The sequence below is a fragment of the Cygnus olor genome, chromosome 1, assembly GCF_009769625.2.
Source record: "Cygnus olor isolate bCygOlo1 chromosome 1, bCygOlo1.pri.v2, whole genome shotgun sequence".
NCBI classification, from domain to species: Eukaryota; Metazoa; Chordata; class Aves; order Anseriformes; family Anatidae; genus Cygnus; species Cygnus olor.
Window position 1 is genome coordinate 154,798,284 of NC_049169.1, and position 25,067 is coordinate 154,823,350.

At 38.0% G+C, this 25,067-nt stretch overlaps 1 protein-coding gene across 4 annotated transcripts in view; it reads left to right on the forward strand.

The window, feature by feature from the left end:
- ABCC4 (ATP binding cassette subfamily C member 4) overlaps nt 1-21,574 on the forward strand; it is a 150,524-nt gene extending 128,950 nt beyond the window's left edge. For all 4 annotated transcript variants that reach the window (XM_040538662.1, XM_040538672.1, XM_040538681.1 and 1 more), the window contains 2 exons: nt 14,661-14,795; nt 19,665-21,574. In XM_040538662.1, the coding sequence (XP_040394596.1) occupies nt 14,661-14,795; nt 19,665-19,772 (243 nt within the window). In that variant the 3' untranslated portion in view covers nt 19,773-21,574. The remainder of the gene's footprint in view (nt 1-14,660; nt 14,796-19,664) is intronic.
- The last annotated feature ends 3,493 nt before the right edge of the window (nt 21,575-25,067 follow it).

Genomic DNA, 25,067 nt, shown 5'->3' on the forward strand with positions numbered 1-25,067 from the left:
GACACACCCAAGTGGCTCTGGACAGAGTCAGCTGGATTCAGTCAGGTTTATTAATTCAGTCTCGGTGGGCTGAGGGAGGCAGTGACAATAGTTAGTGGTGTGGGATGTGTGAGAAGGAAGTGGTAGAGGTTCTGGGGCAGGAGACGTGGTGGTAAGGAGGCAGCAGCTGCCCTGGGGCAAGGGTGGTGGTGGAAGAAGTGGAACTAGACTGGTGAGGTAATGAACATGGCCAGCTTTCTAAAGCAAGGTTCAAACAGAAAAGATGAAGCACTACCAATCCAGCAGCCTCTGCCATCTTTGTTCCCAACAGAGCAGTGATACTCTCTGCCACTGTGAAACCCTCTCTCTGCCATCAAGCCTGCCCCATAATGTATTGTGCACACATAGAAAATAAAAAATTCTTGCTGATTATTTTCATAAAGGCAGTGGTCTTTCATAGGCTCTCAGGAAATCAGGCTGGTTTATGTCCTTGAAATGATGTGCAGTCTGCATTTTTGAATTTTCTGCAGCAGGAACAGGAGCCCACTGGAAACATTTTCTTCAGAGTCAGTTAATGAAGTGACTGACATAGTGGGCAAAGCATGTTCATGAGTGCAACTCAAATTTAGCTGTGCTTCAAGCAGAAGTTACCCTTATCCTCTCAATGGTAACCCTAAAATATTTATGAAGCTTTTGTTATGTTAAAATGAAGCTTGTTAATTCTTTCAGTGACTTTTTTTTTTCTAATTGGATGCCCAAAACATTTTAAAATCTGTGATTGAGGTACAATGGTTGCCCAAAGTATGCAAAATGAAACAATTGGATCTACTGAGGTGAGTGGTATTCTGAAGAATAGAATAGAGCAGATTGTGAACTGAGTGATCATAGTTTATGTACAAAGAGAGAAACCAGCAGAACTGCCATAATAAGTTGTATAATTGCAAGCATTTAAGGTATAATAAATAAATATTTTCTTCACTGGTGAATACCTCCCCACAAGTCTAATGGATATGTTGGTGTTCTCTACAACTAAAGTGAACAAAAGACTTGTGAGGAAACAACTGTGACCTAATTAATGGCTGTGTGTGTTTGTTAGCTGTCCAAAGGGATTTCTGTGGGTTTTGGTTCATTAACTACAATTAACATGTTATGCACAGAATACTCTTTCCATGAAGATGTTTTCTTAGTATTACCTTTAAAATCATGCAGTTGAAATGAAAACTAGATGTTCTTATGTACTGTTTTTGCTAAAATCATTTGAATTAGGCATTAAAATTGTAAATCACTCTTCTCCCCAAACTGTTTGGTATTATTGCCAATGGTATAACTACTCTGTTGAATTTTTAGAGCCAGTATCTTATTTTTGACCTTATGTTTTTCAGTTTAGCCACTATTAAAGATTCCTACTTTCTTAAAAGTCCATTTATGTTCATACATTGTCTAATACAGTCTTCATGGAATGGCTTTGATCTCTTTAGAGTATATTAAAGAAGAGATTTCATGAAAATATACCTTAAGGATCCACAGTCATTAGTAACTTAAATATTTTTCATTTTTTTACATTGCTTTGTTTTGATCTTCTTACAGATTTCTGTAGTTTTAGGGGTGAGAGGAGAGTGAGAAGCGTTAGGCAGAAAAAAGAAGGAAACTGGCATGTTGACCCATTAACAAGCTGGTTTTCTTGACATCCTTATTCAGAGTTATTGATTCTGCTTCCAAACAAATCAGAAATATTACAACATACTTAGAATGATCAGAGTTGTGGCAGGTGTGCTTTTGTTATGCTTTTTAATTACTTGGTTTACTCAGGCATATAACTCCTAGTGGAAATAAACAGAATTTTGGAAGAGTATGAAAAATGTGTGTTAAAAACACAAGGAACAAGAATATTCCTCTAGAGAACAAACAATTAATGAGTGCCATTAACAATAAAAACAGCATTCATGGAAAAATAATAATTTACCTAAATATCAGGAAAATTCAGCAGACTCAGCTAAAAAAAAGCTGCGTATTTTAAAATTTGTCCTCTCAAAATTATGTGTTTTAGTAATTCGCAAAATTAACTTTGTGCAGTAAAAATGCCCCAACTGAAGTGCATTGTTCTTCCATTATCATGTGTTATTAAAACTTTTGGGTTTGTTTCTTCTTTAACTGAGACTTCTAGAAGTAATAATGCCTTCATTTGTAAGCTGTTCCAAATCTCTGTTACTGGCTGTCCTGGTAAGTTGGATAGAAAATGAGTGAAGAAGAACAAAGATGGAACGTCATAGTTAGAATATTAACATATTAATATTGTCTTTTGACAAACAATGAGTGAACTCATTTGTCATATAAATTTTGAGCAGACCTATTCAGCTTTCTTGACTTGGTCACAAGTCCAAGCCCATTCCTGAACAAGTGTACGTAACCTGAGCATAAACTAGGATTTCCCTCCCTCCCCACTGAATCATTCAGATTGGAATGGACCACAGGAGGTCTCTAGTACAATTTCAGATCAGGTTGCTCAGGGCTTACCCAGTTGGGTCTTGAAAACCTCAAAAGGTGGAGATTCCACAGCCTGTCTGGGCAATCTGCCCCAATGCTTGATTATCTGCCATGAAATCTTTTCTTCCTTATATCCAGTTGAACCCTCCCCTCAGTTTATGGCAAATGTTTCTTGTTTCCCCACTGTACATCTCACTAAAGAGCCTGGCTCTTTCTTCTGAGTAACTTTGTTGTAGGTATGGGAAGATTGCTGTTCAGTCCCCTGAAGTCATCTCTTCTCCAGGATGAACAAATGCTGCTTTGCCAGCCTCTTCTCACAGGGCAAGTGCTCCAGGGCCCTGACCACCCTGGTGACCCTGTTTCAAACTCACACCAATTTATCCTCATCTTTCTTGTTTTAGGGGAAAGAGGGTGTTAATACACTGATACCCATGGCATACCGGTTGACTCTTTTTTAGCCTGCCATCTCTCAGGACCCCAGCTCCTTTTCAGCAGAGCTGTTGCCCAGGCACTTACTGGTATTGCTTTGAGGGGTATGTGCATTCCAGATTCAGGTCTTTGAACGTCCTTTTCAGGACATTCATCTGACCTGTTTCAGTGTCCTGAAGTTCCTGGTAACCTATTCTTTTAGCCTGTCTACATCTGGATCCCCTTGATTGTCATCCTTGCCTTAAGCATATTGACTACAGTCTTCAGTTTGACATTGTCCACATGCTTTTGAAGTAATTTGATTTAATTGCTGGTTAAAGTAGAACTTTCCAAAAAGAAAATGTTCATCGTTAGGGTTAATTTAAACATTAAAAAAAAAATGAGAACAGAAAATAATTTTTAGAAAGTCATGAGAAAATGTCAAGTTGGATGAGTATGGAAATAGGAACTGAACGTGAACTGTTGCATGTCTGCTCACACCCATTGTAATAACCAGTTCTATTTTAGAAGAGAAGAAAGCCTACTGGAATAGGAAAAAAAAGGAAGAACAGAATACGTTTTATACAACTGTAGACAAATCTGGCCTCAGGAGTTGTTTTAATTCTCGTTTGTTCCATTCCCAAAACCATACCTCTGGTTTCATAATCCAGGTCACGCCTTAAGAGTATTTCCATTATATCTGTCTCAGTGATAAATACATTTTATCAGAACTTCAAACGCATAAAATCATTGAGGGAAGAGCTGTATTGTGTAATGTGATACTCTCTAACCCAATCACCTCAATGAGTAATACTACATTGCACTTGCATGGGACCTTTCATCTGGAAATTGTAACGCTCTTTACAAACATTAATTAATTAAACTTCAAACACCTGGGTGAGATAGGGAAGTATCCATACAATCTTTGGAACCAAAGTTGGAAAGACTTGTTAAGTCAGGCCATCAAATAATGCTGCCATAAAATTATAATCCAGTGGTTTTCAAACTTCTTTTTTTTTTTTTTCTCCCGTGCTCCTCAAGAGTCTCATAGGACATTTTCTCACTCGTTTTTCCCCATTTGTTTGAGAACCCAAGTTGTATCTCCTCCCATCAGGTGCTTGCAGCATCCAATTTTAGCCATTTGGCACAGGCAGACATCCTTCTCCCTGGTAGAGGGGGAGGACAGGAGAAGTACCACAGTTGCCTCTTGTTATGAAGGCAAATCCTGGCAAAAGCTCAGTTCAGGCTTGCTCCAGTAGCCCCTCATTCCACGTGGCTTCCCCACCACCACAACAGCTGCTTCCTTGTCCTTTCCTCACCTTAGAGGGCGAGGGCCTTTTACCTAAATTGCATCTGCAGCTCAGTGAACCCAGCCAGGAGTAGCCTGGGGCAGCTGGGAGGCACCACTCCCAAGACTTCCAGTGGGATCTCGTAAAATCCCCATCACCCATTCCTCCCCCTCTTCCCTGCTTCCTTCTTCAGGTTGAGAAATACTTTTTAGAAACTGTATTTTTAGAGATGGGGGGGAAAGTAGAGGCATACAGAAATTGAGGCTCACTCAGGGACATAGTGAATGCATCTGCCAAGAGTCTCATGCAGTTGTTTGCTCTATATACCATTCTGTGGTCTTCCTATAGGAAAGTCTTAAAGTAGCCAGAACTTGTGCATTTCCCAATGACAAGGATGTTTCTCCACAGAGATTTTTCATATCAGTGTAATGCTTCTTTGAAATGGAAACTCTTTATGCAAGCAGAACTTGATCTAGTAATTAAAAACTCATTCAAATTGGAAGTTTTTGAGGAAGAGAACCATGGGAAGAGATTTGATTTATTTATGGGAAAACCTGTTGTGGTTGCATACTGAAATGACTAATATTCAGGATAACAGTACAATGTACTTCACAGCCAGGCTTGAGTTCTTTTTTTTGGTCGATGGAAAATTACTTCCCACATCTCTCTGGTACACCTCCCTCATTCAGCTGTTCCCATTTTTCTGACGTTACATTACATTTACCGTGGTGGAACATCTGAGCCTCATAAATCAGGCACTGTGTATAAAACACACCGTAGACATCTAACTGCAGCAGGGCAAATCAGTTCACTGAAATCAGGCAAAAACACCTTGAAGGGAAAGGGGAAACTGCAGGGACATCTGGGCAGTTTGCATAGTGATAGGGGAGTCACCTACAGCTAGACACAACTCTGTGCAGCTGACAACAGAGAATAAGCTTGGGGGAGTCTGAATCTGCAGCCCAGGTAGGAGCAGAGCTCTTGAAAGAGTTCAAGAGCCCAAGCTGCCCTACTGGTAACCTTCATGTGAACTGTTCTCCAGTGGCCCATCTTCAGATGGACGTGTGGAGAATGTAGAAAGGTGCTGGTGTTAGACTAAAATTGATATTACTGAGTTAAAGCTATAAATGCTGTGCTCTGTTGGCTCTTCTCTTGGCTTTTTTTGCTACTTGTTTAAGTATCAACACGGGAAGATGAATATGCTTTACAGTAAATCTTAGACATTCTCTTTAGGGGATTAGTAAGTTATGAGATACAGAAATTTGTAGTCCCAGCTGTAGAACAGTTCTTTGTGAAAACTGTGTGTTACCATTAGTGTTGATGTTCTCATCCTAAGTATGTCTATGTAGGACTTCCTTCGGTGGAGAGCTAACTGCTGTCACATACAGACTCTCAAATGGACAAAATGTCTAAGGCAGGCCAATGGACAAGACCACAGGTATTCCTGGAGCCTCGGATGGTTAAACATGAAGCTTTCTGAAAAGTAGAAAAAGTTAGAGCTGCATTCAGAGCTATTGTTCAGTCCCTCCGCATTCTAGAGTAGGAGATCTGGAAGTGTATTAAACTGATAAATTTTTTGTTCTGTAGCACAGAAGCCAAAAGGGGTTTTAACCTTACATTAGCCCAGTATCCTGAGTCTGATAAAATATTAGTGGATGTTATTTTTGTGCTATTGAAGTCAGTTCTGTTAAAAGAATACACGGAAGCTTCATGGATGACAATGTTTTGAATGGAACCCAAATTTTCAAAACTAGGAATCAAATCTCTGAAGATACTTAAGTACCAAATTCTTCACTGTAACCGTAAAGTGCCTGTGGATCTGAATCCAGTAATCCACAGTAAAGTTGCTACATTCACATTTGTGCACCTGTTCTCATTATTCAGAAGGAACAAACACTAACATAACTTCATTTCTGACTGAGCCTCTGTCTTGAGAGGCTCAAATACAGACTAAGGAATATTAGAACTAAATGTTATTACTTTTTTTATAATTCAACTTAAGAAAAATCCCAGCTGGTGCGGACCAAAGTCTCCTGAGTTAAGAGATGTGACAGTAAGAACATGAAAGGTGGTCACAGAAGTCATAGAAGGGGACTGGTGTGGAGCAGAAGATTGAAGTTAATGGTGCTAGCTGAGATGCTTTGCACAGGGATAGGGGAAGAATACTTGGTCTAGGATAAATGAATACCTGTATCCTACCAAAACATTGTTTGTGTATATGTATTCTGTACGGTGGCAGATAAATTGTCTGGATGTCCAGATTTTCAAAAAGAGCAAATGTGATAATTTAGGAAAGGTCTCAACACTTAACTGTAAGGGCTGGTGAAATATTTTAGGGACACTTCTGAGGGCAATTCCACCGGACCCTGGATGTGAATAATATCGACGTACCTGCTTGGCTATTGACTATGTTGGACCCATCTGTACAGCTGATGGAGGGCAAAGGCCGTGGGAACCATTAGGTTTCTCCTTTCGTTTGGTAACTCAAGACTTGCAGAGTTTCTGGAAGAGCTGAATGATAGCAAGTGATTTTTCAGTAATAATCAGTTTTGTTTTTAGTCTGAACAGAGCCCATTCCCACAGTTCCCAGATCCTCTGAAACTGGGTTGATATTTAGCAAACTAGAAGGGAAAAAACAGATCCATCCATGTTCTTGCTTGGAATTCAATAATTCACCTCAGCAAATATCAACAGTGAACGCCTTATTTTCAAACCTGAGTAATTTATGCATCTTTACCATTGAAAGAGGGTATCATCTTGATGCTTAGTCCAAGTTTGCATATAATACTTAGTTATGAGCCATGTATGAGCAAGTGTTGTCAACTGAAATAAAGTACTTCTACGATAGCTGTAAATATCACACCTGGCCCGGCTGTCTCTAAAAGAAGTCAACAACCCAATGATCTTGAGAAGGTACTAACATTGTTGATTCTCTTTGACAGTTTGAAGCCACACCTCTCCAAAATGTTGTCATCTTTAAGACAGTTGTTAAAAGCTGCTCCCAGTTTCAAGAGGGCTGCCCAACAAGATTCTTCTTTTGCTTAAATAAAACAACTAATTACTGAAGCAGTACTTCAGCTGGGAGCATTCAAATGAAGAGCTGGATTTGAATTACTGCAGGAAGTGAAGCCAATGTTTGATGAACCTTGATCTCTCATTCTGTCAGGCATTTGCGTGTGAATGTATTTCCATCAGTATAAAGACAGGACAGTCAGATCATCTTTCTTTAAAGACAGTGGTATGTAATGCAGAGCGTACTAGAAATGCTAACACATCTTCAGAGGATGATTTTTTGCTCTCTCAGAAATACTGTATTGTTGTTTAGAAGGAAATTAGCGCTGGACATGTTGGTGGCTGATGCTTTGAGCAGAGTATTTCTGATAAGGTAAAACTGTGTGCATGGCTGCTGAGCCACAAGTTCATTGTCAACAGAAACTGATAAATCCAGGAGAGATGCCCGGTCATCTGCACCAATATTCCTTAGCCTTTTGAAAACTACAATATCTTTGTTATTTATCTGACTTCCTATGACCCTCAAAAGCTTTATTAGAGAGTGGGTTTTCTTAAGCAGGAATATATCTTCTATCACTTCATGGCCATGTTTGAGCCATTCCGCAATCCAGGTTGAGAAATGTGGCTTTACGGTGTTGGAAGCAGTCATTACCGATTGACCAAGGAAGAGTTTTGTCAGCATGTAGAGCTGTTGGTAAGAAGTGGCATGAGGTCTCTTCGCCCTCTCTAAGGGAAAGGTTGAACTCGCACTGGTGTATCAGATGTTTTGAGGTGACTGAACAGCACAAAAAATATTTGCAGTGACTGGTTAACAGGTTTCTTTCCTCCAACAAGATACAGAAGGATTTAATATCAAATGATTATCAGCAGAATAAGACTCATTACTACATACATAATTGGTATTTTTTCCCCGCAACATTCCAGTCAGCTTACAGTGGTGTGCAATCTGATGAAGAAAAACAGAAGGGTAGATTTTAAGCCTCTGTGAGAAAAGTAAAGATAACTCATATATAGAACAATTTACCAGCCAGTGTTACATGCTAGATTTTCTCTAAGTGTTAGCTGAAGAATAATTTCAGTTTAAAGAAATACACTGCTTCTGGTTGCTGAACAAGATGTCTGAAATTGCCTTTTCTGTGAGACAGGGGCACATGTCAAATCTCAGAGACCAAGGGCAGACAATGTTGTTACAGCAAAGTGAAACTCTGCTAAGGTGAAATATTTGGAAAGGTTGAAAATAATAATTCATATTACAAAGAGGTAAACACCCAAGTATGCTCTGCTTTGTTCAGAGAAAAAAAAAAAAAGCATACAACTGACATGATGTATGAAACATACATTATTTGACATCAAATTTTTCTGGATTTACTTGTAGAGTAACTTGTAACTTTCCTGAAGGAGCTTGGGGAATCCTTATATTAAATCTGAAAACTGAAAAAAAAAAGCAAAACAAAAGACAGTCAAACAAAGCCCTAGCACCAAAAAATCAAAATAAAATTCAAAAAAAATCAAAAAATAATAATTTTAAAAAATTTAAATGGTTCTGGAGTTATGTTTGCAGCTTTTTCAATGTTCTTCGATGTTCACAAACCTGTTCAGATGGTTGATATTTATAAATGAGTCTTCAGAGAAGTATGTACATGTTTCTGATCTGTTTTGACAAACCCTTATGAGACGGAAGAGACGGAACATGCTTGCATCTGAACTTAATGCCAACTGGGGCACGGGCTGTTGACTCTTTCCCACAAAGCTATGTATTGTCTTGGGTAAATATATTTCTTTTAATATGATGTAACCAGAAGCATCTCCTGAATACTCTTCTCTTCCCAGGAGGAAGAGGATCTTATTGAAGATCATCTTGATGTACGCTCTCTGAGGAAAACATTGTTCAAAGTTGTACTCCTAGCGGAGTTTTGAACTTTAATAATAATTTTGTTGTTTGGTGATGCCTTCTCCAACTCTAAATTAAATCAGATGTATTCCCTAGGAGATAATTTGCTTGAATTATTTTCCTTTTGAATAGGAAATAAAAACATTTATGATCAACTCCTAAATGTCCCATTTTCCCTCTGGCTTTATGGTGAAGATGAACGTGAATAGGAATACTAGTCATTCCTCAATAATAATTGAAATAAATTCCCATGCCCCCCTCCTCTTTGGCTGAACACTTCCAACCTTGGACTTTTTTTTCTCAGAGTGTTTTATAACTATTGTTCTCTTGGTTTGTCTGCTTTTGTTGCTGAAAGTTAGAAAATGCAGGATTTAGAACTTTCTTTCTTGTGTCTATGGATAGCCATAAGTACATGCTGTTTGTTACAGCATTTTTAAGGGTGCATGCTCCTTTTGTGGCTAATGAAGCACTTTTTACCTATATTAATCTACGCAGAAGATTTTAAATTCCCTTACAAAATGAATGCTTGCTTTTCAAAACCCTGTGCAACATAACAGTGTAAGTTAGTTGCAGGAGTCATCAGTCAGAAAAGGTACTGTCCTAGTTCCACTGCTTAGGTCTATGCAGAAATCTGGATTAGCTTTATGAAGTTTTGTCCTCCCTCATTGTCTTGTTCCTCTGTTTTTGTTGTGAAATGGATCTCAGATTTTGTTTTCACTGTTTTATGTTTTTCTCTGTTGTGCACACACACGTACACTATTGAATGATAAACAAATGCCAGCATGAAAACAGTCATAGAAATGTATTGGGCATCAAATCTGATCTGGCTAAGAGAGGAATTCTACATGTGAGTAAAGCTCACTTAAAATAGTACTTAAGCCAAATATTTATGTGCAATGCCTAGGAAATACGTTGTATTGGTCTGTATTTGCTTTAGCTTTATTGCACCGTTTCTTCAAGAGCTCAATTACTAAGCCCTCTCTCCTCTGCCTCCCTGCACAGAATTTGTTCAGAGAGGTCATGGTTAATACTTTAAACTATGAGGTAGCATAATGGAAATACTGCAAAGTTTGATTTTTGAGGGGTGGACCGAGGTCGAGTGAAGGTAGATAAACAGGCAGGATAGAAAGGAGGCAAAAAACAGACAACTATTTTGTAGCTGCCAAATCCTATACAAATTTAGTTCAGCAACATTTTTGTGGCATAAGCAAATAGTCCTTCTATGCTAGCTAGAGCTATCATAAACAACACATTTAAATGGCTAATACTCTCTCTTCATGTTTGCTTTTGCAGGTCAGTCAAATTCAAATAGCTTCTTTTCTGGTTTCTGCCCCTTCCCTGCCATGTTTTCGGTGCCTCTATTTCTGTTATTCTGTGCCTGCATGTCAAAGAAAGTGCTGTTGAAAACTGTCTTGCCTTCTGCAAATCTCACAGCTGTGACGAGCAGTCACTGCCCCAGTCTGTTCAACTCAAATGAAACACTAGATGGAGTGGAATTAGGTGGCATGAGAGTATTTTACTCAAGAACAGTATAGCATCTAAGCCCTATTTCAACATAAAATGTCTCAGTGCTGCTGTAAGGATGATTTGGATAGCCATAATTAAAGATTAGTTTCACCTTAAGCTAGCAGGTGAGTGAATTCCCCTGAATAAGAATATTCCTGCATACTCTCTTTTGCATGGTCACCAGCATCCAACTTTGTAAATTTTGCTCTGTTGGAGTTACTCTTTAGTTTGAAAAAATCCTCTTGAAGTCATAAGGATATGAATACAAAGGCAAGAACAGCGCAGGTGAGGTAAAGAGGCTGCCAGTGCAAGACAGTGGAGAACCAGTTTACATATGATTGCTTTGGGTTTATAAGATTTCTGTGCTTATTTTATTTTAATTTGTGCTGCTGAAGTATTTCACAGACAGCTAACTCCCACAGGATGATTATGAGGCTATCCTTGGTATACTTGACAAACAGTCAGACTGAAAAGTTGAATGATTTGTCCAAAATCTCCCTGTCTCTCAGCATCTATGTTAAAGTGTGTAATGAAATCACAGTCTGATTAAAAAAAAAAAAAGTCCCATGCTCCTTTGTGTGCTCTCTGTAATCAGTGTGCTGATCTGATTTCAGTAGCTACGAGCTTCTCTGGCTTTCTGTATCAAGTTCCACTGGTACAACTGCCTTGGGATGCATCTGGGTTCGATTCAGTCATATTGTACAATGATAAGGGTTACATGCAAGTTGATCAGAAAGTATGTGGCTAGTAAACACCAGATTCCACCTTTCCTGAATGATTAGCTTGCTTTTTGAAGTCCTAATGATTTTAATTTGGCTTGGAGTCAGTGACTAAGAGTATGCAAAGCATTAGCCAAGTACCTATTTATTTATTTAAATTTTATCAGCACATATTTCTTCAAAGAAGAATACCTATCTCTTTGTCTAAGCCCTTTTTAATAAATATATAAATATTTAACTACCAAGTAAATCCGCTTAAATTCTCTCTATTGTGTCACAGATGGCAGCAGTTAGTAGAAACAGGTTTTTTCCTTAGTTAATATGGTTTATAGAGTATTCCTGACTTACGAGAGTGATGTTGTCTCTCTGTTTCATTCTTTTTTTTTCATTTCAGATTTTAAAAAAGTAACAGGGCTTGTTTTTGCTATGTTTGTTCTGTTTTCATAACACAAGTTGTTTTTTATTCCCCAAGAAAGGATATGAATAGCTTAATGATTTGTTTAAAATGTGAATGGAATTCTTCTAGACACAAATCGCTCTAACTATCTGTTCATCTTCTGGTCTTGGCTGTTTAAAACTTGTCAAGGAAGAATAAATTTTTCCTTTTTCCCCTCCCAGGTTCTTTGGAGGAGAACGATTGTCCGTGTTTGTGGTTGTTTCAGATACTTGCAAAATAGAATTCAAATACTGCAGTAATATAAAATAAAAAAACTCCACTTTTTTATTATATTTCTTTACTGGCGAGAGAGACACCATTTAATGAACATGCTTCTCTTTTTTTTTTTTTTTTTTTTTTGTTAAGGAGTGGTTACATAATCTAGTGCTGAAAAAAACTATTCAAGGAACCAGAAATACCCTATGATGTGGCAGCCCAGTTTAATTATTATATAGAATTGTATGCGATAGTTCAGTTTATTGCATTCTTAAGGAAGCTGTCTTTAACTCTGAGTTACTGTAGTATATGAAAGATTGCGATTAAATTTAAATTTACAATGAATCCTTAGTGCATTCGAATTAAATGGGATAGGACTAAGTGTACTGAAAAACCTGCATATGCACAAGTGTACCTTTGCAGGTGAAATACTGCATCTATTGAATATTAAATTACTTTATATTGTGCTGTGCAACATTAATGATATTTTAATGTTTTCCACTAGCACTTTATTCAGCTATATACCGAACAGTATTGGAAATCGCTTGCAAGAAAATCACGGTATATGCTGGGTGCTCAAAGATACCAGCTTTTGACAATAGTGAATAACTTTTTGTAGGTTTCTGGGCATACAATTTATAAAATTGGATGTAACTACACTGTTACTGCTCACTTGAGTTATTCTACATTCACATGCGATATACTGAATTGAATCAGAAGTTAAGCAGTGGGAGTCTTTCCCCTGGTGCTTGGTCCTTGGTGTCAAACAACTCAACAGAGATCTCAACCGCGTGTAATTTTTGCACTAGTGCAGCTGAACGGATCAGCTCAACTGCTCTACATCCTGTGTGTTACGTCTTTAAAGGGGGTCCAGTGTGCCTGTAGATTCTGCTGAGCTCTTGGCCATTAAGATGCTTTGCTTTAATGAGTTGCACAGTCAAATTGCACATTTGGAAATTTCCTCACAGGACTTGGAATTTATCTCCAAGCTTATTGGAGATCCTTCTTTCAAACATAAGTTTGGAAACTGTTTCTGTTATTTGGAAGTTGTCCTCATAATACCTTTTATTCATTTCTTTCCTGAAATCAATGGATGCAGCCTTTTAGATATTTTTATTTTTTTTCTTACGAGTATGTACACCACAATTGTGGCTTTGGTTGTGAGTCCTTGAAGTCCTTCTGTTGTGGCAATATCTTTTTCAACAGTATGCCATGTGTAGTCAGTTCTTTATTTACATAAGAACAAAAATATTTTCTGAATTACTTTTTCTCACATAACCTCTTTTTTTTTCAACTTCACTGCTCCTACACATGGACTAGAGTACTAAACTTGTAGAGTGAAACCCAAATCTCTTTCTTGAGTCAATACCATTAATTTATAAGCCAGTGAAGTATCTGAGTGTATTGCATTTGTCAATATTGACTTTTCCCTGCTATTGTGTTTCTCATTCTCGTAGGTTAGTTTAGTTGTACCCGAATCTCCTCTGGGCTAGACTTAGCTACATGTTTTTTTGTGTCATTTGCAGCTGTGTCACTTCTCTGATTACTCCTTTTTCTGATGAATAACAGATATGTAGCTACTGCAGAGCACTCTGTTAGCTACCAGTTCCTACCCTTTCAGCTTTCCAAACAGCAAAAACACATTGTTTATTTCTAATCTTTGTTTTCTACCCGAATTCCTTAATAATTTTTGTCCCTTGTAGCATAACTGTTTAGTTACACTGAACACCTTTCTGGAAATGCATATAAAATGTTCCTCCCTTTTCATCTTGTGCATTAAGAATTTTATCGAATTTGTGAGGTAAAATTCCCTTTTACTAAAATTATGGTGAACAAATTCTACCTCTGATCTATGTGTCTTCTACTTGTGTTTTAGTAATTGTTTTGTGTAAATCACTGTCCTGCCTAAAATATATATATGCTAGTCTAAAAGTTCCCTGAATAATCCCCTAAGGCTCTTCAAAATGTAAGTGCAATATTTGCTACCACGCAGTCCTTAAATAGTCACTAGTATGACAGTATTTTCTTACAGGTTCAATCAGCATATTCTTAAATTCTTCTAATGGTTTTGACTGTGTATATCCTCTGTGACATACTGACTGAATGCCTTTTTAATTTCTCTGTTATTTTTTCCTTCTCCTCTCATTTTCTTGGATACCTATGTCCCTTGTGACATCTGATCTTTTTATCTAGAAAGAGTAGGTTATGGGTAAGTATCTTTCTAATATATAGTTGGCAAAAAAGCAATGTGAGAAATTGTGTATTTCTTTAGCAACACCCTCAATTTCTTTAATTACATCTTCACCTCCTCTAATCCAAAAGACCTACTTATTCTCCTTTAACCGTCTTGGTGGTTATTGCGTGGTTTATACCTACAGCTGTTTACTTCAGAGCCCATTTTCGGCTTCTTCTTTCGTTCTTACACAATGAATCTGATAATCTGCTTTGTTGGCTTCACAAACATTGTATTTCCATATTCTGCATAACTTTGCATTGAATTCCTATAGGTAGAATGGCTGTAGGGCACTCTAAAATCGTACAACAGGTCTATGAACTAAAAAAGTGCCATGCTTGTTTGAAGAGGATATATAATATTTCATTTTCAGGATACAAAATTCATCTTAGCACTTGAGGTGCATACATTCCCCTTTTGCTTATAGTCTCTAGCATTTGTTTTTTAATTTCTTATGTTAATAAGTTGATTTCTGCTGATTTAACAGGTTTTAGATGCTGGAAGACTAAAAGAATATGGTGAACCTTACATTTTGCTGCAAGAAAAAGATGGCTTGTTTTACAAAATGGTGCAACAAGTGGGCAAGACTGAAGCAGCTTCTCTGTTTGAAACAGCAAAACGGGTAATTTTAGAAGTGATAATTAAGTTTGTCTCTGCAGTTTGTTTATCACAAGTTAGCATATTCAAGGTTATAGTAGGCATTCCACTATATTTAAGAATCTGTTGGCTTTGCAAGGCTAAGCCGTCATTTTTTGAGCTTTTTTTAGTGGGATACACACAGGCTTCCAAACGATAAGTGTGTTTATATACTGAGTTGAAAGACTATTTGGATTTCTTGCATCCTTATGTATGTACACACACTGATACGTGTAAACAGTATATGACAAACGCACCTGTGCTGGGCACGTGTCTTACAAAAACGTGCTTTAAAAGCATGTTAGGGCTGCAGAATACAGCATTTACTTCTCTTATTTCTGTATTTTCTAAAAGGCCCATCCAGAGTTAGTTTGAAGTTCAGTACCAGTACATTGTATTATGGTCTCTGGGGGTGCGATCAGTATTGTTTTTTTTGCTTTCTCTTAACTTCATTCTTGTACCCTTGCTTTGTTCTGCACATAGGATGAATAGTGCTCAATTAAGAAACAGCTGTTGAATGTTTTGTTGCCTCCTTGTTCCTTACAAGGCTCTGCCTGATTTACTGCTTACTATTCAAATCCTACTCTTGAGTATAGAATTATTAATGTAATTGTGAGCATTCCTCTGGCAATCAAAGTGTTTAAGAAACATCAACGGATTAATTTTCATAATATGCCTCTGAGGTGAGGCTATACCATCTTCACTTTTCAGATGGAAAGCTGAAGCAGAGATAAGAAGATAAAAAAAAAAAAAAATGACCTGTGATCGAGGAACTCATTTTGACTAGCTTTTGCCTTGTTTTTTTTTCTTGTTTTTTCTTGTTTTTTTTTTTTTCTTTTGTGATAAGTCAGCATACAATATGTCCAGAGCAAAGTTATATTTTTCTTTCTGCCAGTGAAGTTTCAGCATTGCTGCAGCTGAGACTTGCAGTGCTTGGTTTGGGAGCAACTTGATCCATATTCATGTAACTTCACTTAAGTGTACAAGTAAGATACGGATGTTAGGGATCTAGTGACCTAAGAGAGTTTCCACACAAGAGGCAAAGGTCTTATGGCTATCCTCTAGGCTTTCTTCTCCTCAAGCTGGTTGATGCACACATAATGGTGACACAAATTGCAAGCTCTTTCCTGGGGAAAAAAAGGGAGAGCATTAGGAAGGAAGCAACACATAAAAAGGCAGGGAACAAAATGGCAGATGCTTTGGCTACTTCCTAGTAAAAATAGACACATGTCTGGCAAGTTGGAAAAGCGTGAAAAATTGTGCAGTTGTGGAGGTTGCGTGCTCGTGTATTGAGGCTGTTTTACTGGACATTTTGAAGATCAGGAAAGGTTTCTGTGTCTGTTCATACTCAGCGTTTTGGGTTTTTTTTTTGAAAGAGTGTTTCAAGTGAAGCTTTGCAGCTGAGAGCATGCACTATAAATTCATGTGTGGACTGATTGCAGAACTCAGGAAATAGCTTTGTCCTTAACTAAACGACATAATGAGTCCTGCTGTCCTTACTGCAATGTAGCTTCTTATATTTTATTATTAAAGGGAATGGGTTAGACATGTTTTTTGTGATGTGCATAACAATCTGGAGGTTACATAAATGCTGTTTGAAAGGATGGCTTCTAATTCATGATACCAGTACTTGTCTGCAAATCAAAAGCCAGCTTCCTAGGACTTGATCCTTGCAATGGCTAGAGGTGAGGCTGTTCAGCCGTCATGCACAGAGGTTTAGCCATGTCATGCTGTCTCTCCTTCCTTCCTTGCAGCCCTCCCCAGTTGCACAACTGCATTCAAAGATAATTCAAAATATATAAAAATAATTGCCTGATGTTACTTGCCCATATAGTCATCTGCAGTTACCACATCAATGTTACGTGATTTTGTACAGGAAGGGAAGAGATCCAGGAACCAGTCTCTGCTGAAATGTGGTTTGATGAAAAAGTTTGCTAACTCCCAGGCTAGAAGGCAGATACAAGCTTTAGCATCTGCCAAGAATGCAAAAGCATGGTGCTTATCCACACTCAGCCCCAAAAAATGGGAATCGAGAGACTATATCTCCATTCAACAGCTACCCAGAAGCACAGTTACAGTTCTTTCTGTTTAAAGGACTCGGACGTTAATTCAAGGATTTTGTTATTGCTGCCCCTTGTGCTTCATGCATATGTTCAGAGAAGTTGCTTAGTCAGAAGAGCTGATTCTGGGGGCTGTTCTTTTTACACCAGTGAGTCTGTTGCATGTACTGCTGCTGGTCTCATACATTCCTCCTGCGGTTACTAAGAACTGTTTTTATGAAGAACAGCTTTTTTCTGTTGCTGAAAAACAGCATGCTGCACATAAAAAGAAGTGGTAATATGGCATATATACATACTTTTCAAAAGGCGTTACAGGAGGTTGCTAAGTAAAATGGCTTGGAACGTGGCCATGCCTTGACAATGGTTATATGATTTATTGCATTTTGGACCTGAAGCTTGTGCAGAACAAACTTGTTACCAAGAGCTTTTCTTTCAGTAAGGTGAGACTTTAAATAAATTTTCTGGAACAGTATGACTTCTGCATATATCCTTTAGGTGAAAATAAGAGGGACTGCACACCTCAAATTGGAAGACTAACTTGGGACACCTTTGAAAAAAATTAATTTTCTGGAAAAAAAAAGCCATGGTTATCATAGCTAAGCATTGAAAGATTTAACTATTCAAGATCACCACACTTGCTGAAAACTTAGCTCAGGCTTCTGAATTGATCCAGGCTTGCTCATTGCATGTCTCTTTTGCTCACTCGGTATCCCTGATTTTTGTGCAAATATGAAAGAAAGCAATGCAGGCAAAGCTCAGACTGGAGACTGCTGAGTATATTTTAAGTAGCCTATGAGCTGCAGTGGAGTTATGCTAGGCATCATGAGACCATATTTTTGTCTTGGTTCAGTTTACAAGAAGCTTATTAGGAGAAAATCCTGTGGGAAAGTGAGAAATTAAACAGTTAAAAAAACTGCTTAGTTATTCAGATTTAAAAAAAAAAAAAAAAAAACACTTATGTTCTCCATCCTGTTGTAAGCACAGAGGGGCTTTTCCACAAGCTTTGGTAGCATCAGGATAGGGCCATTTTTTTGATCAATCAGTTTTTGAATACTTTGAGGGAAAAGTGAGAGTGATTTTATTTTAAAGCTCTGACAGATGTGTAAATATTAAAACACTAGGTGTTATCTGACCGCAGTGATTACTTGCAAGAAGGTTGCAGCTCTGTTGGCAGTGGAAGAAGCTTTATACAAGACTTGAGCATTAGTATCTTGAGGGATTGGGCTCAGGGGAAGAATTGCAATGAGACAGTTGAAAAGCAGCTGCCATTTCATTAGGTCTCTAGTAATGTGCCAAGGTTTTCTGTTAACTTTGAAAAAAAAAATCACAGAAGCTACGTTAAAGGTATTCTGGAGTTTTATATTTTAAACTGGGAAAAGGATGGGAACACACCACTGAGGTTGCAGGCTCTGCGGTGTGTGTGCGGCGGGCACCCCAATAACTCTCCTCAGTTGCATCCCATCGGGGCTGGTTCCTGAGGAATTCCTCCACCAGGCCTCCCAGTCCTGCTGTTGGTTCAAATCAGACCTTAATATTCTCTGTAAATTCTGAAGATATGTATATCCCGCGTTAGTGTGTGTACACAAAAGGGCGACAGTGGTACTTACTGGGGTGTTTCCATGGAACAGCTATTTCTCTTTTATCCCCCATGTCTTATACGTGCATTCATACGTATGAAAAGGACATTACTATCAAACAAACCAAACTTTGTTGACAATGCTCTCAAATATAAATTGGAGAAATATTTCATAAGCTGTAGTCAGAGCAGTATGACTGTGAGACCCAACTCATGACATGTGTCAGCTTCAGAAAGATAGTGTATTTTCTGTTTTTAAAGACTCAAACAAAACTTTTCACATTCTTTTTTGAAAAAAATGCATTTGAAGTCCTTTTTCACCCAAACACATTTTTAGATAAGAGCACACAAGTCTTGACATTATTTCATTTTGTTATGCGCATCTGTCAAGGAACAGAGATATGATACAGCTACTAAAAACTGATGATTGTGGAACAGTGAAACTTGACAGCATTTCATTTCCTTTATGTTCTGATTATACATTTATCAGGAAACCTGTATCTCTTCTAGTTCAGCTAGAAATTGGTAGAATTCAAGAACTCAAAGGCTTGGCAAAGAACTGTCCTATTATTTGGTATCATCTTACATTTTAGAGAAGTTGCTTGGTTGAGTCATTGTTAAAGCTTTTGCTTCTTCTTTCATTATTGTGGCTCACTATCCAGAGATCACGTTTCTATAGGCCCTATAACTGCTCTGCAGCACAAATTAAACGCTGGGATATTTCATACATACACCTCGAAGTTTCAATGGTTGTCAATCATAGTTTGTAAAATATAGGGATTACAACCTGATATTAACATCCAAATCCATTGTGTTCATTTTATGTGTGAAAATGAGAAACCCTTGTGCGGACGCAAGATTTCGCAGCTTCTTTGTCAGCCTGTTTTTAATTTATCTCCATGTTTTGAGCTAGTAAAATGATTTTACTTATCAGTTTAATGTAAAGCGATAAAATATATCTATTTATCTGAATCACCAGGATTTGAGTGGATCTACAGGTTGTGTGGGGTTTTTCTTAGACTTTGTTATAATAAGATCATACAGTAATTTTACTAATTTTTCAGTGACACACAGTTACTGAGTACTCCTAACCTGAAGTTCCTGTTTGGATTCCTTAGGGGCATGTATTTATCTGTTCTGTATTTATCTCCAGAAATTGTATTTTAAACTAAAAGATGTTTCAAGTATAATGACATGCAAAATCTGATATTTTCCCTAGGTTTACTTCAGTAAGAATTATCCAGAAGTTGTTCAGAACGGTCAGCTTGCTGCAGACTCCTCGCTGGATCCTTCCTCAGGATTATGCATAACTGAAACTGCACTGTGATTCCTAATAACCACGATTGTTTTCCATGGAATGTAAAGCTGAGAACATCCAAACTCTCGATGTTTTCAAGGGTCAAAGGGAGAGGAAAGGGAGGGGGCGATTCTTTGCACTGGACATCCTTTCTATTTAATACTGAGAAGAAAATCTTTGTTGTCCCTGTTTGTTCGATTTCAGTGCAATATGTTTTCCTTTCCAGATATGATTATGTTTGTATTGCCAAGGAAATTAGGCAGACTCAGTTTTTATTTGGAAGTTAGGAGGTAGAGATCTCTTTTATTTAAGCAGGTGCAGGACACCTAACAGGTCTAGGGTGCATATTTGGAATTTGTTAAAACAAAAGATTGGAATGTATCCCTTTCCTCTTTCGGAGATGTTTTGAGAGCAATCAAAAACAAATTTTGTTGAGTGTCACTTTAACTCGACAGCTGTGCCTAAACAGTAGATTTGGTAGCGGACATCTTAGTTGTCTAACACAGCTGTCTTTCTACCTGTCATAAGTTGTCATGCAGGTTGATAGAAAAAAGAATTGAACAAGCCAAAAATACTTTCCTTTTTTGATAGCAAAAAGTACTATATACTTATTTTTTTGATAATTCAAGTAGTGCTGTTCAACATGAATGTAAATATAAGTTTTATTTTGCTGAAATGCTGAAAAAATCAATCTCAATCTTCTATACTTTAGAAGAAAATTACCACATTTGCACTGAAGAAATATTTAAATAATTTAACATACATTCCTCTTTTTATCCAGGTTATCAAAGAAAAAAAGTATTAAAATAACTTGAGGAAATCTTTGAATGACATGTCATTATACCTAAATACCATGTAGTACAAAGTTATCTTCAACACAACACATTGAAATGTATACGTTATTTGCATTTATTGTGCCTTAATATTTGTGCCTTCAAGCCAAAGCTGTAACTGCAGGGTACACAACAAATTCATTAAATACATGTTAAAAATATTTAGCCTTAGTATATTTAAAATTTTGCATCAGGGGATCTGTTGAACTCGAGCTGTTTGAAGTTACCATCCTACTGGAATAGGTAGGAAAGTACAACCTGTAGATTTGAATGCCTGTTGCTAATAGCGAGGAGAATGCAGTGAGAGGGAGATTCTGTATTTGTAAGTTATGTCCTGATTTAGCAAAGCACTTTAACATAAAGGCACTATTCCCCTACTTTAAAATATCAAGCAAGTGCTATGCTGCTTCAGATTTTTTTCATGTTCAGTGAGATTGCTACCCTTTGAGGTCCAGTACCAAATAAATCTATTCATCTTACTGTTTAAAGTAAGACACTAAAAAGCAACACATCTCTTCAGGACACAGAAAATACCGTGCTTTAAAAAAATATTTTGAAGATGCTTGCATTACCTTTGTAAGATAAATGTTATTTACCCAATGTTCACCCAGCGGTCTAAAAGTAAGGCAAACGCAAATGTTTCTCGTTTCAAGCTGTTCTACCAGCAAATAACTGACTGAAATACAAAATTACTCTCTCCTTGTCGAGAACTAAATTGAGGCCAAAGCCTATGCCTGAGGACTGGGGCTCATCTAGGACTTTGTCCCGTGTAGAAGTTGGTGGCAAGGGGAAGAATCATCATTATTCTCCTGCTGCAGCAGCTTCCCTGCCGTGGGGCTCGCTGTCCTGCTGTGAGGTACCAGGAGAGGGGGGAGGTCCTCTTACTGCCTCCGCTCCCACCAGCTGGGGTGGAGGGGGAAGAAGGCAAACACTGGGTGTCTGGCTTGCTGGTAACATCCTCCTGTACTGTTAGCAGGAAGTTACAAAATGAAATTTTGCCCCTAGCTGCCCCTAGCTTTTTTTGAAATGCTGCCCCTAGCTTTCTTTTGGCAGGTTAGGAGACTTCTTCTGTGGGGTGCAGCTGACTACAACAAATGTCTTTGAGAGCAGTGGAATTGGACTTTGTGCAGTGATGCATAACATGAGTCTTGTGCTATGTCTGGTGCTAAATAAAAGGCAGTCAGGGACAACTGTATGTCCCCAAAGCCGAGTAGCACAGATTGACTCATCTAAGCAGCAAGCTCATAGCTATTTCTTAGAGCACACCAGCCACATCCCCTTTTCTGTATCGCTTTGCCCTTGGTCTTCTCTGGGCTTGTGCGGTCCCCTTATGTTCCTAGCACACATTTGTCATCTAGTGTGTTTTGTTATCTTTTCAATTCAAATAGTCTGAAATAAGGATAGGTCTATTCTGCAGCTCAGTAGAGTGGTGTTTGTCTTGCGGAGGTATGTGAAGATGTAGAGAAGTGTTTGTGTAAAGTCACATGGCATAATGCTGGGGGACTGTGTAGTGTGAAGAAAGCTCAGCCTTGCGTGCTTGTCTGTAACTGCCTTTTGGAAGGGATCCACAGTATGAACCATGTCCAAACTCTGCTCGAGCATTGTCGTGGAGAGATCTAGCTGGAGCGCGCCAAAACAAAGCTGGAGTGAGCCAACTCCAAGTAGTAGAGACTGGTAACAGGGGCTGGTGCTTGAGCTCGTGTGCTTACCTTGTTTATTGAGCAGTTTGGACATATCCACAGGGTCTAGCTGTGTGTTACGATACTGAATTCTGTTGATTTCTAAATAGTTAGTTCTTCCACGAGAATAAGTATGACACTAAGACCTCTAAATACTCTTAAGAGAACAGTACATTCTCCTGGCCATATACCTTGGTTTTAATTTTTATCAAAATCAAGGAGATGTGCATGTGTAAATCAAGGGTATAATTACAGTTTTAGTCATTTCAGCTCTGAAATGAATTTATGGGAAGTTATATTTCAGAGCAGAACTCCAAAACGCTGGCTGCTGCAGACTCACTGGTATGAGACCCTGACAGATCTAGCTATCAATCTATAAGCTAGAATTAATTTGATCCTGTAGCTTTCTGAATGCACACAAAAAATGCTAGGTATCTCTGAAAATGCTGGTTCTGCTTCTTCACATGTTTTGACAGGACATTACTAGCTGTAGGTATCAAAAATCAAATTTTTAAAAAATCGCACTTGAAAACCATACACTTCTGAATAGAACAACTGATAGTGAGTCACCTGTGTCTGTTGTTGCAATTATGTCCATCTTTTTAGTTTAAAGTAACAAAAATGTTTTAATCAGATTTTTTGTTTAGATTGTGTTGTTTTTTTATTGTTGAGTGTTGTTTTTGTTTAGATGACTATTGTTAAGATTGACCCACCCGTTTAATTTCATGTGAACGAGAAAGTGCACCGTACCTGAATGGCCAAACTCAGGTCAGGTATGAAAAAGGCCTTCCTTTGTTGGAAGTTTTGATCCGTTAAACGTACAAAATATCTCTCCAGCAAGGTGTTTTATGTTTCATTTTAAAGAAAGGTTCAAATGGTTGTAAACTTCCACTTTGAAAAATTTCATGCTTTATTTGGAAATAGTAAAGCTGGTTATTTTTAGCTACATTCCTTCATGGGGATCTTGGAAAAAGAACTCAATCTTCTGAGTTATTAAAGCCTTTAAAATGTTTCTTCACCTTGAGGTGCCTTAAAGTATTCCAGAGTCTTATTTCTAACGGGTATAATTTTATGCAGTAATGCTGCAAGTCTTCAGTTGTGGAACTGCTGTTTGTTTGTTTAAAAGTCTAGGAACAGCCTCTACTTCCGATCTAAAGAACAGGTTTTTTTTCAGACCTTAATTTTTGTCTCTCTTTGCTCCTCCATAAAAGACCACTGGGAGACTCAATGCCAACATGGTTCTTAAGAATTGGTTATCTCAGGTTTTGCTTAGTTTAAGGGCAAAATTCTGCTTGGTGAGCTGAACCAGAGCTCATTTGCCAGATGGGTGTAGTCTTCTGCTCATACCCCTCTTTGGAAGGTGGAGGACCTTCTTCTGACCAAGATCAGGAATGCTGTTTATTTAAGTGATATTGACAGTTTCTTTTAATTTTCCCAATACGTGCTTGAAATAAGATTGCAAAAAGAACGAGAAGGGGACAAAGGATCCAAACGGTATAGATATTTTACTGAAAATGCTGCTTTTTGTATTAATCTGACCCTTCCAAACATCTCACTTTGAAGTTTGCCCCCTTTTTTTGAGGGGGGAAAAAAGAGAAATTATTTACTTACATCACGTGCTCTCTGTGATGGTGATGAGCTTCTGATACTTCAGCAGAAGAATGTGGCTTTCTCTATATGTTTTACATTGTGTAACATCGCACTGCTTTTTCATCATTTTAACTCTGTTTTTGGTTTGGTTTGGTTTTTTTTTTTTTTTTTTTTTTTTTTTTCATTTGTGTAATAATTTGACTTTTTTATTGCTATGGAATGATTTCTTTTGTTGACATTCACATGACAGCTCCTGTTGTACAATAAAAAGCGTTTCTCAGAAGCGTGCCGAGTTCTGTCATCATTGTGAATGTGTGGGTGAAGGCAGAAACGCAGGGCTGAGCAAAGTACAGGTTGTGCCCAAAAGCTCCAAGCACCTCTTTGTGTCATTGCCAACTCCAAGGATTGAAAATCCTCCATTATGAGATACAACACAGAATAATACATTTCAGCTCATTTTTTACCATTCTTCCGCTGTCTGAGATCTCACAGATCACATTTTCAAGCTTTTTCCTCAATGGCAGCGACTAAAATGTAATTCAAATAGATTTTCAGAAATCATTATATGACTTTAAGGAAGAACCCCTGCAGTCGCAAAAGTACAGATCAGATACGGTCTGTGCCTCAAACAGCTAACAAGCTAAATGGACTGGATAAAGTTAATAGACGCAGAAGTGAAGTGGGTTACAGCACAACTCCAAAATCTGGTGTCATCTCTCAATCCTTTACTTCTGAGTTTGTTAATTTAACAAGATGCTGTAAAATTACTCATTTCTAAAAACTGCTTAAAGTTTCTTCCTGTCTACTAACTCTCTAGCACTTGTGTGTATTATCATGATGTAGTTCTTAGTACGAAATCAATTATGCATTTGTCAATAATCCCCCAGGGTAGCAAGTTCTAGGACTGATGCAACGTAAACTGTTACCTGTCCTTTTATAACATGATGCTGGAGAATGTGTTAAAAAATTCTCGTGTTTCTACCAAAAGTCCACCTTGCAACCACAGTGCAGCTATCTTAACCTCAGGATGGTTTTGGCAGGAACATTCGCCATGATTAAATGAATTGTGTGGTCAGTAACACAACAGTCTGGGGGGCAAAGATACTGAAAGGGGTCCAAGTTCCTCACTGGGGCCGGATGCTGTGTGTTATGTTTCTTCTGGGAAAAGGAAATCCCTGGTTCTGGTCCCAGTTCCAGGGAGTATGTCTCCATTTTGTTCAACA